The following is a 16376-nucleotide window of genomic DNA, read 5'->3' as shown; positions in this document are numbered from 1 at the left end:
TATTATCACTGGTGAGCTGCATTCTCACCTCCACCTACTTGTTGCTTCTGACTGACGTTACTTTCAGCGTTCTCATGCTCAACAGGGAATATTTCCCCTTCCTGCCGAAACCGCATGCGGAACCGCAAGGCCCTACGGATCCCCCATTTCTCGAAGCTGAGGCACCACCGCGTTATTGGGAAAATAGTGCCAAAGCGCTCTTCGAAGCAGCAGCACATGTGGCGACAATTCTGCGTGACGCTCTTGAGTGGGGCATGACAATGATGACTCCTGTGCCTGGCTTCTGTGGCTTCTCAGCTTGTTACCTGAATCTTTACGCTGTTAATTTTCCCAATATGACAGCAGGATGTAGCCCAAAGGCTAAAGAACATCTGGACATGGGTCTTGCATATCTCGAGGAGTTCCGAAAGGCTTGGGATCTCGGAGAGGGTTGGGTGAGAAATCTCTTTGAACTAAGTCTCCTGCTCTGATTACTAAAACCATACAGATCCAAACTATTAAAAACGCCTCGACATTGTTTGAGGAAGTGAGCTCAAATGTTGATAGATATCGTCACAGATCACGCCTGGACTTTGAAGTCCTGCATCAATCGGCTCACGAGTTCAGGACGGTTGACAGGTCAGAACAACACGTGGCCATGATCCGTGAAGCAGAACAGGGAGACGCGCAGTCCATCAACGTTGGCGAAGATAATAACGACGCTCTTAGTGACTCAGAAGACCTTGAAAACTTCGATCCTGTAGCTTTGTTGGGAGATCAGGCGTTGTGGCCTACTTGGTACTCCGCTTCTTTGGAGAACGAGGCTTTTGGAAGTGTTTCACTCCAAATTCCTTGAGTGTCAAGCATACCGTACCCGGACATCATTTACAATTCCTACAAGCAACTTATTGAACGAAATTATTCAAAGGGCATGAAGCCCAAAGAATGAAGACATTTTGGGCTCAATTGTCATAAACACGCGCCTTCAGGTGTACATTAAATTGCATGTAGTCTGACTGCAGGCGATAAGACTAGGAGAAAGACTGTCACAAGCAACAAATCAGAAGATGCAGTCCTTTATTTTGTTCTTCTCCTGTAATGAACGTCTAAGATTGCGGCGAGCTGATATATTGATTGGCCGCAGATGGGGGTCTCAACTAAGGTAGCCTGGATCGCTCTATTTCGGGTATGTTCAATCCCGATCTGAAACCCGACCTCCTTCTGCTGTTGCAATGCGTCTTTTCCATGACGTTGACGTCGTTTCTTATGCCAATTATTTTTAATCTTGAGTGACTGAGTTTGTCCGGCAGACTGCATAAAAACCATTCGTCCTTTCCCCAGCACGCTACTGCTCGGTTTTCTGACTTCACACCACCATTCAACTCATCATGTCATCTCCCCAGGGCAGCAAGGCACCCACCAATTGGGTGCTGACCGCGGACGCACTTAATCATGCTCTCCCTAACATGTCCATGGCTACGCGAGCTGTGCATTCGGACGATTTCTTCACCCCTCACCGTGCCATCGCGCCAGGAATGCAAGTCGCGGTGAACTATCGCTACGCTCGCGACGCAGAGGACCTGAAGCAGGGCGACAACACAGATGTGAGTCTCGCGGTGAATCAATACTTTCCTTGCGTCAGCAACTGACGAAACAGCCCAATGCTCCCGAGGACTCTCACGTCTACTCACGATACACTAACCCAAACACGAGTCGACTGGAGATGATCTTGCGAAATGTCTTCGGGGGCCATGTTGTCACTTATTCTAGTGGCCTCTCAGCATTCCATGCATTGATGGTCTGTGTCAACCCCAAACGTGTGTTCATCGGTCAAGGCTACCACGGCATTCATGGAGTTATTGAAATCATGTCCAAGTTGACTGGGGTCAAAAAGCTGACCCTGGAGGACCTCGATCAACTTCAAGCCGGTGACATCGTTCATGTCGAGACGCCACTTAACCCTACCGGCGAGGCAGCCAACCTTGCCTACTACAGTGAGAAGGCTCGCGCGGCCGGGGCATACCTCAGCGTTGACGCTACGTTCGCGCCGCCTCCGCTGCAAGATCCACTTCAACTCGGGGCTGATGTTGTAATGCACAGTGGCACGAAGTACATTGGTGGACATTCCGACATGCTCTGCGGTATCCTTGTCATCCATCAGGATCGTGTCAAGGAAGGCTGGGTCGATACTCTTTACAAGGAGCGCCAAATCATTGGCTCAGTGATGGGCAGCTTCGAAGGATGGCTCGGTATCCGATCCGTACGCACTCTTCAACTTCGCGTGACTCGGCAGTCACAGACCTGCACAAACCTGGTCGCCTGGCTACTCCAAGAGATGCATCGATCCAGATCGGTAGTAAACCAAGCTGTTGCCGAGATCCGCCATGCCTCTTTGCAAACGGACGCTCTCAGCGATGGCTGGCTCCATAATCAGATGCCCGGTGGCTTTGGCGCTGTGTTTAGCTTGACAATGAAGAGTCCCGAACATTCGAAGAGAATGCCGGGCCGAATGTATATATTCCAACATGCAACAAGCTTGGGAGGCGTGGAGAGTTTGATGGAATGGCGGTCTATGAGCGACTCGGGTTGCGACAAAAGACTGCTCCGAGTGAGCTGTGGAGTGGAGGACATGGAGGATCTGAAGGTGGACCTGGTTCAGGGTATGGAAGTTCTGCTGAAGGAGTTTCCACTGGATGCCTCTGCATGATTGCAATTATATCGAAAGAAGAAGTACACATGAAGTATACCGTTCTCATACAAATGCATATGTCATGCAATTGATCCAATGACACTCAAAGACTTCTTAAATGTTCAAATCAAACAGCCAGGCTTACGAATGTGGATTACAAGGAAAGGAATCACTAGATTTGCATGTACTGACCTAGCACGTGCGATTGGTCGTTGCCAAGATCTATATCGCTTCTCCAAAAGTACTTCTCTGGTATCTCAACCCCTGATCTTTCCAGGCTACTCGTGCTTTATTGACGGGCGTTGCACAAGTTGGGTGGGCAATTTTTCTAAACACGCTGGTCTCAATCATTTGCTAAGTTTCCATTCTGACCATGTACAATTCCACGTGCTGTGACTGTGACGATCAAGCTCCAAAGGCTCACAAACCACGTGCGTTACTAGTTAACTTGTGTTCAGATACAAGCCAGTCAAGACGGTTTTCAACTCGCCTGACTCTCCCTAAAAAAATTTAACGTCCCCCATTGGGTCAGTTTGGGAAAACGTTTCGGGTAAGATATGTCGGTTCTCTGCCGCATTTGGGAATACAACACGATGTCTCGAGGATGTGGAGCAGGCACGTTGTGGAATGCGTGAGGTAGATCTGATCACAGGACCTAATGACTTCCCTGCAGGCTGTAAGCGAGCTCATCGGTCGCAAAAATGGGAGCACATGGGAGAAGACATGCACGACGTGGAGAAAACAGCGCGACGCTCACTAGTAGGACTATTTTCATGGGATTATCGAACCAGTACAAAGTATCAGAGCCGAAGGAACGTGAGGAATACTCTTCGCCGAGATTCACATGACGCCGAGACTCCCGGCAGCCCGGGGCGACTAACTCTGAGACATCCTCACCAATATCCCCACTACATGTTTTACAAACCGTCGGTTTCGTCCACCAGCCTTAGGTAGCGCAGGACACTGCTGGAAATACCGCGCCATTGCAGGCGATAATAACAGGAGTTTGATTCCGCATGCGTGGTAACACTCTTGGAACAGCAGATCCGGCTATCCGGTAGTCATGGTGCGCCTAAATACATAAACCGGCCATAGCTCTAGGTCTTGATATAAGGCACCACTTGAGGCAACTATCATTATTTCGTTCCTGCTCGAAGATCAAAGCCCATCTCCCCGTACATCAAAAGCGGCACGCAAGTTTGATTTCCAAGAGAACATAGAGTCAGCCCTCGCTTTGTGTTTACAATGGTCACCTCTCGCCAAAAGTCCGATGAATTTGACATCTCTAAATACATCACCCCGTGGAAACCCTCCAACCAGAAGAGGTATCTGATTGAGAACGCCAAAATTGTTGACCCTGTCAGCGGCACCACCTCGGAAAACACCTCAATCGCGCTTGAAGATGGCAGAATAGTTTTTGTTAAGCCGGCCGGCTCCTCCCGCGAGGCGCAGCTAGACGTTGACCCCGAGAATATTGTGGACGTTAAAGGAAAATACGTCTGCCCTGGCCTCATCGACTGCCATGTCCATATTGCGGTGCCCCCTGGCGCAGCATCCCTTTCCTCGTACCGCGACATGACCGAGACAAAAAGCCTGATCCGCCAGCCCAATGTTCTCAAATCCATGCTGGACCGCGGCTTCACTACCGTCCGAGACTGCGGCGGTGCAACCTTGGCCATGAAAGAAGCGGTCGAAGAGGGCATCCACCCGGGACCTCGTTTATTCATCTCTGGGAAGGCACTTTCGCAGACGGGCGGGCATGGAGACATGCGGGGCCGCCACGATACTATGCCCTGCTGCGGGGGTGATGTATCGGGTATCAGTCGTATTGTGGATGGAGTGCCCGACTGTCTCCATGTTGCGAGGGATGAGCTTCGACAGGGGGCAGATTTTATCAAGATCATGGGTGGCGGCGGTGTTGCTAGCCCGACGGATCGAATTGACTCCTTGCAGTTCTCTGATGAAGAGATCAGAGCTATCGTCACTGCCGCAACAAATGCGAAGTCGTATGTCTCCAGCCATTGCTACACCACCGAGGCCGTACGTCAGGCTATTGGACAGGGTGTCAGGGGCATCGAACATGGCAAACTGATCGATCTGGAAACTGCCAAACTGATGGCCGAGAAGGGGACGTTCCTCACTCCGACGCTTGTAACGAATTTCATGTCCAAAGAATTACATTTCCTCGAACCAGAGTCCGAGGCCAAGGTCACTGAGGTGCTGGACCGCGGGCTTGCGACGCTGAAAATGGCGACAGAGGTTGGTGTTACGGTGTGCTTTGGGACTGACCTCCTGGGGCCCACTCACTTTGCGCAGAGCAAGGAATTCTCCATCCGCAGTCGAGTTCAGAGCCCGGTAGAGGTCTTGAGGAGTGCGACTGTCAATGCCGCGAAGCTGCTCCGGCGGGAAGACAGGTTGGGCCAGGTCAAGGAAGGATTCATGGCTGATCTTCTGATCATGGAGCGCAATCCGTTGGATGACATCTCGATATTGGACAACCCCGAGGAGGCCATATTAGCTATTATTAAGGATGGTAGAGTAGTGCGGTCCAGGCTCAGGACGCTGCAGTAAAGGCCAAGCAGGGCCTGGAGGGCGGTGGCTGCCCAAGACAGGTATTCCACCATCAATGAAACATCGAAAAATTTCTCCCTCAAAATAAGACTCTTCATTGTAACAAAGCTAAGATTGAATGAGAAGCATTGCTAGTGACAGAGGAGCAGGGATTATTCGAATTTGCGTTGGAAAATGATGGTATCAGTCCCGCTCAGCCACAAGCTCGTACTTGCGGTCTACCGTTCAGCTCCAATCAGACGAAACAATACTTTGACCTTGCCGTGGGATGAGAGCAGGCGAATGGGATAGGGTCAGCGGGCTCTTTGCTTGGAAACCTTCGGTGACCACACCGCCAAAAACTTCATCGGCTATGCCGTCTACTTCTTACATGTGGCCGAAGGTTTAACGCAGTGTGCAATGAGATGGAAGGAGCTGAGAACCTCATAGCAGGCTGGCAGTTGGCAGTTCTACCTCAGAAAGGATGTGGCCATTTCCAACCGCACATGGCGTTGGCGGGAATGTGTGTTTGTATTTCCATACTCGTGACGTTCTGTAGTCATGTTGAATTTATGCATAAGCCATACACGGTGCTGTAGGGATGAACGTGTCTGGAAGCCCCTATTGAAATGTTGCTCGTATTGACGAATCCATTCGTGTGGAATCTGTGACCAAGGACAGGGCTTTACAAGGTCACAGTGCTCATCTTCGATGGGCCATGGCCAAGATACGGCCTACCTTCCTTTTAGCAGGCGGAGAACCTTCCTAATTTGCACAAGAATACCTTCGTAGAGACTTGGTTTAGTGCTTTGGCACTCCATCACTCTCAAATTGGAATACGAACATGTTATATTCCCACGATGTGGCCTTGTTGATGCCTGAAGGAATGGCGTATTTATATAGCAGACACTTTCACCCAGTGGCAGGTGGTTGAACATTCTTCACCAGCATCTACTCGTTCAAACTCATCATCGCTCGTTAATTTCAGTATTCGCTGTATCAGTCACTACCACCTTTCAAGAATGCGCTACACACCGATCTTCCTCGCGGCCCTTGCTGCTGCCGCTCCTGCTGCCGTCCCCGGCGTTGAGGTCACCAACGTTTCCGCCAAGACCCTATCCAACAATACGCTTACTTACGACTTCGACGTGCTTGATGGCACCAATGGGCAGACGGTCCACTGCAATTCTGAATGGTAAGAAGTGTTTGGTGACCAATGCTTATATGTACCGTCCTGCTGACAGTGTTACCCAGGGATGCTGCGACCCGGAACACGGCAGTCACTTGCTCTGTGCCCGAGTACACCGCCAGCATCTACTTACCTGCAGGCATTTCCGGCATCCAGGATTGGGTTACATTCATTGGCGTAGAGGATCGCTCTACCCGCTATCTTGCTCAGGTCCAAACTGGCACGTCTGACTATGTCTGCGGACACTCCGGCACCGATGACGTCCTCAGCCAATGCTTCACTGCCCCTGAGGTGAAGATTCGGGCCGTTGAGGCCAACTAATACTCTCCAGCTGGAATCACTCGTGGTTTTCAACCCTCTCCAAGCCCAAATTTTTGAGCCACCTTCAAACCAAGCCAAAAAGGGGGTTAGGAGTCTTGGAGCACAGCCACATCGTGTAGGGGAAGGCCCAGAAGGGCATCGAGTTATTCTTTTGGGGGTCAATAACAACAATTTTCATCGTCATACGATGGCCCAAGCTTTGTTCTCTAATTCAACTTCTATAAATTACACTTGGTTTTGGCGATGTTCCCAATGTTTCTCACCGGGCATGAAATGTTTGCGTCTTTTCAAATGGATATCTGTTCACCTTGTAACAGTGGGTGTGGCGTAATCATGAACCTGCAAGCCCAGAATCCCACTGACTACAGGCGGAACAGAAGCATCAAATTACCAATGCAAGGTGGGACACGATGCTACGATTGACATGCCTTTTTGAGAAGGTATATCCTGTAGGCAGACTCGCCTGAAGCAAACTTCGCACAATGTGGGGGCCAAGTTCCAAGTTTAATTTTGCCCCAGCATCACCAGATTCTGGGATGTGCATCGTGTGCCCTTGACAAGTCCTATCCTACCAATAAGTCACTTAACACCCCCGTGGGAACCCTGTGGGTATGCAGAGAATCCAAGCCAAGCGATACTCCGCACGTACACTCATAGCCACTCATCTCACTGTAGAGTCCAACGATGCCTTTCAATCTTGACCTCGATACGCAAGGGACTAGGGCACTCCTATAAGCCGCGCGACCCGCCCTGGCTTTCCCGCATATGGTAATGTAAGCGCCAGAGTGTAAAGACGACGCCCGTGCGCCTCGTATACGGCCACCGCGGAGCCCCGTAAAGCTCGAGCATATTGAAGCCAGATGCAGATCTTGTGATCTGAAGTCTGTATCACCACGCTTCTTATTGGAGCTACACCCTTAAATATGATCTTCTCCTTGTTGAAGTTGATCAGGATTAAAAGCAAGTGCTATGCACGACGCCATCCCATAGACGTTCAATGTCAGTTGCCGTACGTGACCCCTGACGACCGTCTGAAATCCTAACTTCGTGGGGGTGAGTATCAAGACAACGGTCGTATCAATTTGTCGCGCAATCTTCAATTTATATAAGTACGGAAGGCTTTCATCACTGATGGGAGCAGCCCGTCAATGAGACCAGTATGGATCATGAATGGACTGCTTGTTTTTGGTTTGGAGATAAACTGTTGCGTGGTGCAACAAGAGTGGTCTGTAAAACAGTAACAATGTACGCCAGCTGATACAAAAGTATGTCTGACGTATGCTGAGCGGTGGGATCAAGTCTCGAAGAACTCAATTGCCGATGTCAAAATCAGGGGCTTTGGACTTCAAACACAGGCACGTAGGTGCATTCAGTGGTAGGCAACAAGCGGAGCTCCACAAGAACACGAAGCCTATGGTTGTATTGCAGCTGCAGCTAGGGGTAGCCACTGAATTGCATTGAAAATAATCATCGAGAGATATCGGAGTGTTTGTCGGAGTCAGCTAACAACGAGGTCTGAAGCTGGCCACATGTTTTGCCTTCTCACTCACTAGGGAAATTTGAACATCGGTATCTTAGATCTAAAAGCACCCAGTGAAGTTATTGTATAACCGGAAAGTTTAGACTTCCGTGAATGGACAAGTCAGAGCAAAGTTATCTTCATTATCATTCTTTGCTATATATCGGCCGGAGTGGAATGGATTTGCTAGACCTAACTCCAGCGAAAATCCAGTCGTCACCCACGGCTGGAAGGTATGTCGAAGAACGATGATCTTACCGACAGGTCCAGCGGCGCTCCGCTCGGACTGCGAGGTCTAAGGCCCGAGTACCTGATGATGGACTGGCCCCGCGCATGCTCAAAGCCGACGAGAAGATAGGTTGGATGCCAGGCCAAGCAACGGGGACGGGACAACTGCTGAGGTTATTAGAGCTCCAACGGAACACCAAGAATACATGTCAACAGTCCGATTCCCATCAGAACGGAGACCGCGGACTAGCGACATCCGGCAGGGTGCCCAATACCAAACACAAAGACATAGTAATGCACGCGCCAGGAGAATATGTGACTATTCTCCGATGGGTTTTGATGGGTTTTGCCCGCAGGCACGTTGAGTTCGTTCGGCAGTACTTGAGACCAAACTTCAAGATTGAAAGACATCAAGATCAGATGCGTGCAATATAAAACTTGGCTAATGACTTTCGAGAATTCTCAATCATTTAGAAAGATAATCAAACTTCTTTTTCTTGACAACCATACACCTGCTGAGAAAATCGCTTGCCTCGATTGTTGAATACTGAGCCCATCAAAGCAATCAATATGACTACACTGGAGACAACAGTTCAGAAGTATGCCGAAGAACGGGATAAGCGTCTTGCTGCTGTGCGCACTGAGGAGTACGCAAGCTTCCGTGACGATCATGGACTGCACGACCTTGCGGTAGATCCCTTCATTGACTACGACAACTTGGAGAAGGGAAGGCCGCTCAAGGACAGAGACGAAGTCAAGTTTCTTGCTATTGGAGCCGGAATCAGTTGTTTGCTGTTCGCGCATCGGCTCATTAGGGCCGGCTTTCAAGCTCAAGAATTTGTTGCAGTAGACACGGCAGGCGGCTTTGGCGGAACTTGGTGAGCAAACAACGATAAAGCTTTACTTGTGCTGGCATATCTGACTTTTTATGACTGATTTCAGGTACTGGAATCGATACCCTGGTGCCATGTGCGATGTCGAAGGCTACGTGTATCTTCCCCTGTTAGAGGAGACTGGCTACATTCCCAAGCACAAGTACTCATATGGCAGCGAAATCCGTCAACACCTGGAGAACGTCGCTGGTACCCTGAATATTCGCGGGATGTTTGGAACTACAGTTCAGAGCCAGAAGTGGGATGAAAAAGCCGGTCGCTGGATTGTGTCGATGGTGCAGAACCGTGGGCGCAACAGAGATCCCGTCCAGCTGACAGTGAGGACGCAGTTCCTTTTCTCTGCTGGGGGCTTTCTCGTCTCTCCGCATCTTCCAAAGTTGCCCGGACTCCAGGACTTCATTCGGAACAAGCGAATAATGCACACTGCACGTTGGGATTACAACTACACCGGCGGTTCGCAAGAAAAGCCGGATTTGTCGAACCTAAGGGATAAGGTCGTCGGTATTATCGGCACTGGCGCGACCGCTGTCCAAGTCGTCCCGGAAGTCGCCAAATGGGCAAAGAAGCTATACGTTTTCCAGCGCACGCCTACGTATGTCTCCGAACGCGGACAGAAAGAGACAGACCGGGCGACTTAGGCATCGGATGTTGCGACCAAGAAGGGTTGGCAATACGAACGAATGGATAACCTCAACCGCTCTCTGACGAATGACCCTCCCGAGAAGGATCTTTGCAACGACGGCTGGAGTGAATGCCATGCCTTTGCCGGTGTGATTGGGTCATCGAAGCCCTATGGTGGATCCCAAGAGGAGTCGTTGGCTTCGCTCATCGAGACTGATCGATCTCGCGCCGAGCGAGTCCGCAGACACACCGAAGAACAAGTCATGGATAAGTCTGTTGCAGAGAGGTTGAAGCCATGGTACGGAGTGTGGTGCAAGAGACCTGCCTTCCACGAAGAGTACCTGGCTTCTTTCAATCGACCTAACGTCGAGCTCGTCGATACAGATGGCCAGGGAATTGAGGGCTACACCTCCGAGGGAGTTCTTGCCAACGGAGGTCAGACATACCCCCTGGATCTTTTGATTCTCGCCACTGGCTTTCAAAGCGTAACATCTGGAGATGGGTCGCCATCCGGACAGACGGGATCCACATTCACAGGTCGCCACGGACGAGAAATCACCGAGAAATGGAATGGAGGAGAAGCTGGCTCCTTGTTTGGTGTCGCTACCCATGGCTTTCCCAACTTATTCTTTGCGGCTTTCTCCCATTTGGGAACCTCTCCAAACATCACGTCGGTCTATGTGAATGCAGCGGACGTCGTTGCGCACATCATTTCCACGGCCATTAAGAATGCATCCATTCCCGGAAAAACGGTCATTGAAGTTACCAGAGAGTTTGAGGAAAGGTACATCCAGCAAATGATTGAACGTGTAGGCTGGACAGCGCTCTCGCAAGCATGCACTCCTGGGTGGTTCACTGGCAATGCTAAGCTGCTAAAAGAAGGAATGGGCGTATCGAATTTGGTCTGGGGGACAGGAATCATTGACTATCGTAGCATGCTGGAGGGCTGGATGGCGAAAGGCAATCTCGATGGGCTGGCAGTCACATCGGCATCTGAGTAGTTCTGCCCCTGCGACACTTGAACAGTCCATGTTGCAACTCATAAAATCGGAAAATATTCGTATTTCATCTCAGTTACAAGTGGTAAAAGACACAAGGCTCTCTCGGAATATCAAAGATAGCAGACCTGCTCACGAAATTGTACTGAATGGCTCTTGGACAAGTGTAAACTTTCGTCCGGACTGGTGTCGAGTTCCAAGTACTCCATTCAATGGCCACCGGCTGCTAGTTCCGCGATTTTATCAGCAGCCACGTCTCTTCCCTGCCGGACAATGGACTTCGCCAGACGCTTGGCATTGGTCCGCATCTCTACGCAGGAGGGGCCACCATCAAGCATCGTCAAGAATGCCTCAGTCAGCTCATCTTGAGAAATGCCGGGGGCAGCCTTATGATTCCCTCTTACGCCAAGTTTGAAACTCTCTGCAAGGGCTGCATAGTTGTAGCAATCCAGCCAAGCAGGCACAACAAGGTGTGGTACTCCAGCTCTGCATTCACAGGTCAGTAATTTTTCCTATGGAAGCGAAATTCGTACGGAAGACCTACGACACAGCCTCATGATAGGAGCTTGCTCCCCCATGGTGCACAGAGAGAACGACATGGCCAGTCTCAAGTAGACTCAAAGGATCAGCAGAAAGCCATTTCTCTACTCTCAGCCTACCCGATTTCACATGATCCTCGACCAAAGGCATCCAAACACCGTCTTCGAGCACGGGTTCGGTGTTCGGCATGATCTTCCATAGAACCTGTACCTCAGTCCTCTCCAAAACAACCTTCAACGACCCAGCCATTGCCCTAGCTCGTTCCTCGTCATACCGGAAGAAACTCCCAAGATTGATCAACACCGTTGGCGCTTTATTCATCCATTTGGCAAGTTCTGGGTCTTGTTCTTCTGCTGTGGCGACCGAGATGGCAATAGGTCCTGTCGTCGTTACGTTGGGAGGGGTGCGGATGAGAGGGATAGAGGCGTTAGGAGTGTCTTGACAAATGAGATGGCCTAGAGGGGGGTCATGAAAATTGAAGTAAGAGATGGGATCGAGTCGCCCATTATCGTTCAAAAACTTTTGCTTCGACGCCTGATCTGGGCAAAACGTCATAGAATAGAGGAAGCAGGCCGCTTGATAGATGTTGGAAGTTATAGAACTCCAGGGGATGGGAAACGTATGGGCGGAACCCATGCTGTTTGTATTGTTCGTCAGTTTGCAAGTCATCTGACAGGACAAGGACAAGAGAGGGCCCTACGCTGGGAACTTCCAAAGGCCACTCAACCACGGTTGTGTTGATCCAAATATGTCTGCGAGCACATTCGGCGCGAGAACAGCATGCAGCCTCCGCTCGCTCCTGGCTGCATCCATTGCGGGCCTCAGGAAGATATCAAGAACAACGACACCGGGATCCAGGTCCCGGATGAGGTCCCTCACAAAGTTGTGCATTCGTAAATGATCCTCTCCTGTCCAGGGCGCCAGGTACACCTGCACTGCTTTCGTCACAGTGTCGATGCTACGGATGCCAGGCGGCCTAATGATCATCTCAGATGGCATCATCGTCGCAGGACCGAACTCAGGGCCAGGTAGCTCATGGAAAACCACATCGCTCGACGAGGAGTTCTGTCTGCCTGCATATGTCCGAATGCGATCGACCTTGGAGGCGAAACTCGGGAATGAAGCGATGTGGATCCTGAGGTTGGGGTGGTTCTTTAGCAGTGAGAATATCGTCGCGAGATGGACGTTAGAGAGACCATATTCAGTGTTGACTGCGAAGAGAATCGTGTCCGACCTGCCCTTGACTGCTGCAGAGGGCTTGCACTTGGAGGTCTTGAGGTGGACAGAAACGAGCCCCCCTAGAATGCCTACAAAGGCCGCCGCATAAATTTGATTCCAGTCAGTCATGGTTTGGAGGAAGTCGTTGCCTGTCAAAAATTACCGACGTGGTAGATCACTACGCGAGAAAGAGATCTTGGGATATAGCCTACATGTACTCGCCAGACTCGACGGCAACGCTTGCTATCGACGCGAGGCCCTACCCACATTTTAGATGAATTGCGACATAGTGTGCTATAATCGCCAGGGGTGAAATGTGTGCGTTTTAATCTTAGCGTAGGCACCCGGCCACAGGCGTATGTGGAAGCTCGTTACTGCGCCGCAGGGAGCTCTCCCGGATTGTTCAGGCTGACGTGAGATTCATCAGTGTCGCTGATTTGCTGATGCGCTATTCGTCGAAAAAGTTGGTACTCGTACGACTCCTCGTTTTGGGACTTATGTGCGGCATCTTGCACGAAGGATTTCGGTTAAAACCTCGCAACCCCGGATGAGAAAATAGCCAAGCGGAGAGGCGTTAGGCTCCAGGGAAAGTCGTGGGCATCTGAAATATGAACATTTTAGATACCTCAACTCACGCAATATACTCTCTTGGATAATTTCCAGATCTGCTTTCATACCTACCTGGGCAGTTCCGTGTATACACATTGACGTTTAACTACGACCGCACCATCGCCAAAAAGAATTAATAAGACATCAGGTGAAAAGTTGCAGCCCAATGGAATATGACAAGCACAACCTTGGTAGTTAGATGGCATTCTTAATTCCTGAGGGTGTTTCTTAGACACCGGGAGACCTCAAACAATAATCTTCGGCTAGTCTCTGTTGCCCGCCGAGATTGACGAAGGCTTCCGTGCCGGCCTCCTCAGCGGGGCCGATGTCGATCATCGGGATCCGGCCGGCCGGATTGTCGCGTTGAAGACCTTTCAGTTGGAATTTGGAGCCATCTCTGCCTACCAGGAAGTTGAAAACCCAAAGAATTTCAACGTGTAGTACATCTCAAGCATTCGGCGGTATTGAAGGAGGAGACGCTTGTCTGTATTTGCTATTAGATCATCGTGCTGCAAACCGAATGGTTCTCTACATTGTTGAGGTCGCCCCAATGAAGTTCTCCTCAGTTTATGACCCGTGACTGTACACCAAACATTTTCATTGACTTTCCTGCATTCAGTGCCATGTTTCCTTCTCGCGTGGGGAATAGCGCGCTCGTTCGGCAAAATGCAACCGACCCCCTGAGTTTGCCGCGGCGAGGTGGGAGGGACACCGTAAGCCGTGGGAAAACACTGTGAGCGCCCGCAAAGCCCCTGACTCGCCGCACCAGAACCCTGCGTGACCAGTGTTATCAGCTCTCACTTACGGCGATAGCGAAGCCCAAAGCTTCAATTGAGTATTGTATATCATGAAGCTTTAGATTTGCGCTGCCGATTTATCCTGCTGTGAGCTTCATCTTACTCGATTCTAACAGTATTCCGAGTCGGGGAGAAAATGTCGAAAAGAACGGATAGCCCAAGTTGGCAATGGAGTCTGGGCCTTCCTCTGGCTGCAGCCGGCGTCTTGGCCTACTTCTGGTCTGGACAGCTAGGGGGGTTTACTACCAGTCAATCAACGAAGTCTAAGTACAGCCCGGCAGCGTCGGTCACAATCAACCAGGGAACCATTCTTGGCAGGCTAGTAACTGACGGTACGTTTCCGGAGCCCCTGGAAGGCTTCATGGGAATACCGTATGCCCTTCCACCGGTCGGACAGTTGAGATTCCGCCATGCCGTCCCTGTAGCCGCTGGAAACGGCACACTCGAGGCTTTCGAATTGGGTCCAAGGTGGGTTTGAGCCAAGAGATGAGACAGATTATGAGTTGATAACATAAACATGCAACTAGATGCCCTGGAAAGCAGCTTGTTCCCTTCACCGACGACGAGTGGCTGGGCCCCGACTGGGAGAGTGAAGACTGCTTGACTATCAATGTGTATCGTCCGAAAGGCCATACGGCCAGCGATAAGAAGCTTCCTGTCGCGGTGATGATCCCTGGGGGCGCATTCAACCGCGGAGCAGCTCGGATGCACAACACGCCATCGATGCTGGCTTGGTCTGAAGAGCCCTGGATTGGTGTCTCAATGCAGTATCGCATTGGTGTTGCGGGTGGCATGAACACCGCTTTAACCAAGAAAGAAGGTCTCTTGAATCTGGGCCTCAAGGACATGTATGTGGCCTTGGAGTGGGTTCAAAAGAACATCGCTGCTTTTGGCGGTGATCCTGATGATGTAACCATCATGGGGCTATCTGCTGCTGCTCACGGTGTAAGCGGCCTTGGTTATGGAGAAGTTTTCTTAGTTTTGCTAATCGATGTGTAGATTGGCCATCTGGTTATGGACATTAACCAGAAGAAGAAGCTTTTTCACAAGGCCATCATGGACTCCGGCGGCCACACCGCCCGAGTAGTTCACCCACCCGAGTCGAAGCTCAACGAGGCTCATTTTCAGGAGTTTCTCGAGCTCACTGGCTGCAACAACCGCCCCGAGCATGAGATCCTGCCGTGTCTCCGCGCGCTGCCCTCTTCGACAATCATTGAGTCGGGTCAGAAAGTTTACGAGAAGTCCAATCCGTCTGTTCGATGGGCTTGGCAACCTGTCCTCGACGGTGACATCATCTCTCGGCGTCCCATTGATGCCTGGAAGTCTGGGAAGTGGAACAAGGTCCCTATCTTTACTGGATCTGCTCACAACGAGGGCGCGATGTACGTCCCCAAGGCAGCATCTTCACCTGATGATTTCACAGACTTCTTTCGCACTCTCCTCCCGCAGCTTTCAGATAAGGAGCTGGCTGAGCTGAACAAGCTTTACCCTGACCCTTCAAAGTACCCGGACTCAGAGTATGTGGAGACTCGCCCCCTCGATATCGGCGCACAATACAAGCGTGCCGAAGCTGCCTATGGACACTACGCATACACTTGCCCCGTCCGGCAGACTGCAGTTTGGGGAAGCAAATCTCCTGAGGATCCTCCGGTGTACCTCTACCACTGGGCTCTCAACAAAACTGCCCTTTATGGGGCCAACCACGGTGATCAGATGCGGTATCAGACTTACAACGCCGAAGTGCGGTCTATCTCGCCCAAGCAAGACGAGATTGCCGGCTTGATACATGCGTATGCCACATCGTTCATCGTGCATGGGGACCCCAATAAGATTAAGGGCAAATTCGAGGAGCGTCCTGAGTGGTTGCCTTTTGCTGGCAACAAGGGAAAAGAGGCTGGAAAGACGATGATCTTTGGCGAGGGCAACGATGAGCGTGCTGGTGGCTCTAGTTTGGGAACCTCCGCTTATTTCGTAGATTACAAATGGGCGGAGAAGGAGTGTAACTTCTGGTGGAAGCAGACGGAAAACTTCGAGGATTGAGTGCAAGAAACGTGTCACGAATTCCCCTAACGCGCTTGTTCATACTTGATTACATAGCGATGGCCTGATGAAGTTTTCAATTGTCAAGTGAACCTTTTGCTGCTCATGACCTCTTGCCACTCGTTCTAGATACACTCTCCCAGCTTGCACATCTACTCCGATTTTGACAAGTAGTAGGGAAACAG

At 50.7% G+C, this 16376-nt stretch overlaps 7 protein-coding genes across 7 annotated transcripts; 6 read left to right on the top strand and 1 right to left on the bottom strand.

Annotated features, from left to right (window-relative positions):
- Positions 1–1367: 1367 nt before the first annotated feature.
- COL26b_012011 (uncharacterized protein) lies at positions 1368–2686 on the top strand (the record flags this gene model as incomplete). The annotated part of the gene is made up of 2 exons (XM_053184664.1): positions 1368–1583; positions 1637–2686. 2 exons carry the CDS (start codon positions 1368–1370, stop codon positions 2684–2686), a joined length of 1266 nt encoding a protein of 421 aa, XP_053031408.1.
- Positions 2687–3913: 1227 nt separating this feature from the next.
- On the top strand, positions 3914–5239 carry COL26b_012010 (uncharacterized protein; the record flags this gene model as incomplete). The annotated part of the gene is made up of 1 exon (XM_053184663.1): positions 3914–5239. One exon carries the CDS (start codon positions 3914–3916, stop codon positions 5237–5239), a length of 1326 nt encoding a protein of 441 aa, XP_053031407.1.
- Positions 5240–6240: 1001 nt separating this feature from the next.
- On the top strand, positions 6241–6728 carry COL26b_012009 (uncharacterized protein; the record flags this gene model as incomplete). The annotated part of the gene is made up of 2 exons (XM_053184662.1): positions 6241–6413; positions 6473–6728. The coding sequence occupies 2 exons, from the start codon at positions 6241–6243 to the stop codon at positions 6726–6728; spliced, it is 429 nt and encodes a 142-aa protein (XP_053031406.1).
- A 2317-nt stretch (positions 6729–9045) lies between these two features.
- Positions 9046–10006, top strand: COL26b_012008 (uncharacterized protein; the record flags this gene model as incomplete). Its single annotated transcript, XM_053184661.1, has 2 exons — positions 9046–9353; positions 9418–10006. 2 exons carry the CDS (start codon positions 9046–9048, stop codon positions 10004–10006), a joined length of 897 nt encoding a protein of 298 aa, XP_053031405.1.
- A 42-nt stretch (positions 10007–10048) lies between these two features.
- COL26b_012007 (uncharacterized protein) lies at positions 10049–10478 on the top strand (the record flags this gene model as incomplete). The annotated part of the gene is made up of 2 exons (XM_053184660.1): positions 10049–10424; positions 10474–10478. 2 exons carry the CDS (start codon positions 10049–10051, stop codon positions 10476–10478), a joined length of 381 nt encoding a protein of 126 aa, XP_053031404.1.
- Positions 10479–12223: 1745 nt separating this feature from the next.
- Positions 12224–12874, bottom strand: COL26b_012006 (uncharacterized protein; the record flags this gene model as incomplete). The annotated part of the gene is made up of 1 exon (XM_053184659.1): positions 12224–12874. The coding sequence occupies one exon, from the start codon at positions 12872–12874 to the stop codon at positions 12224–12226; it is 651 nt and encodes a 216-aa protein (XP_053031403.1).
- Positions 12875–14512: 1638 nt separating this feature from the next.
- Positions 14513–16191, top strand: COL26b_012005 (uncharacterized protein; the record flags this gene model as incomplete). The annotated part of the gene is made up of 3 exons (XM_053184658.1): positions 14513–14619; positions 14679–15096; positions 15151–16191. 3 exons carry the CDS (start codon positions 14513–14515, stop codon positions 16189–16191), a joined length of 1566 nt encoding a protein of 521 aa, XP_053031402.1.
- Positions 16192–16376: the final 185 nt, after the last annotated feature.

This window comes from Colletotrichum chrysophilum (assembly GCF_026319265.1).
Source record: "Colletotrichum chrysophilum strain AFK26 chromosome Unknown scaffold_159, whole genome shotgun sequence".
In the NCBI taxonomy this organism is placed as follows: Eukaryota; Fungi; Ascomycota; class Sordariomycetes; order Glomerellales; family Glomerellaceae; genus Colletotrichum; species Colletotrichum chrysophilum.
This window is presented reverse-complemented; position numbering and strand designations above follow the sequence as displayed.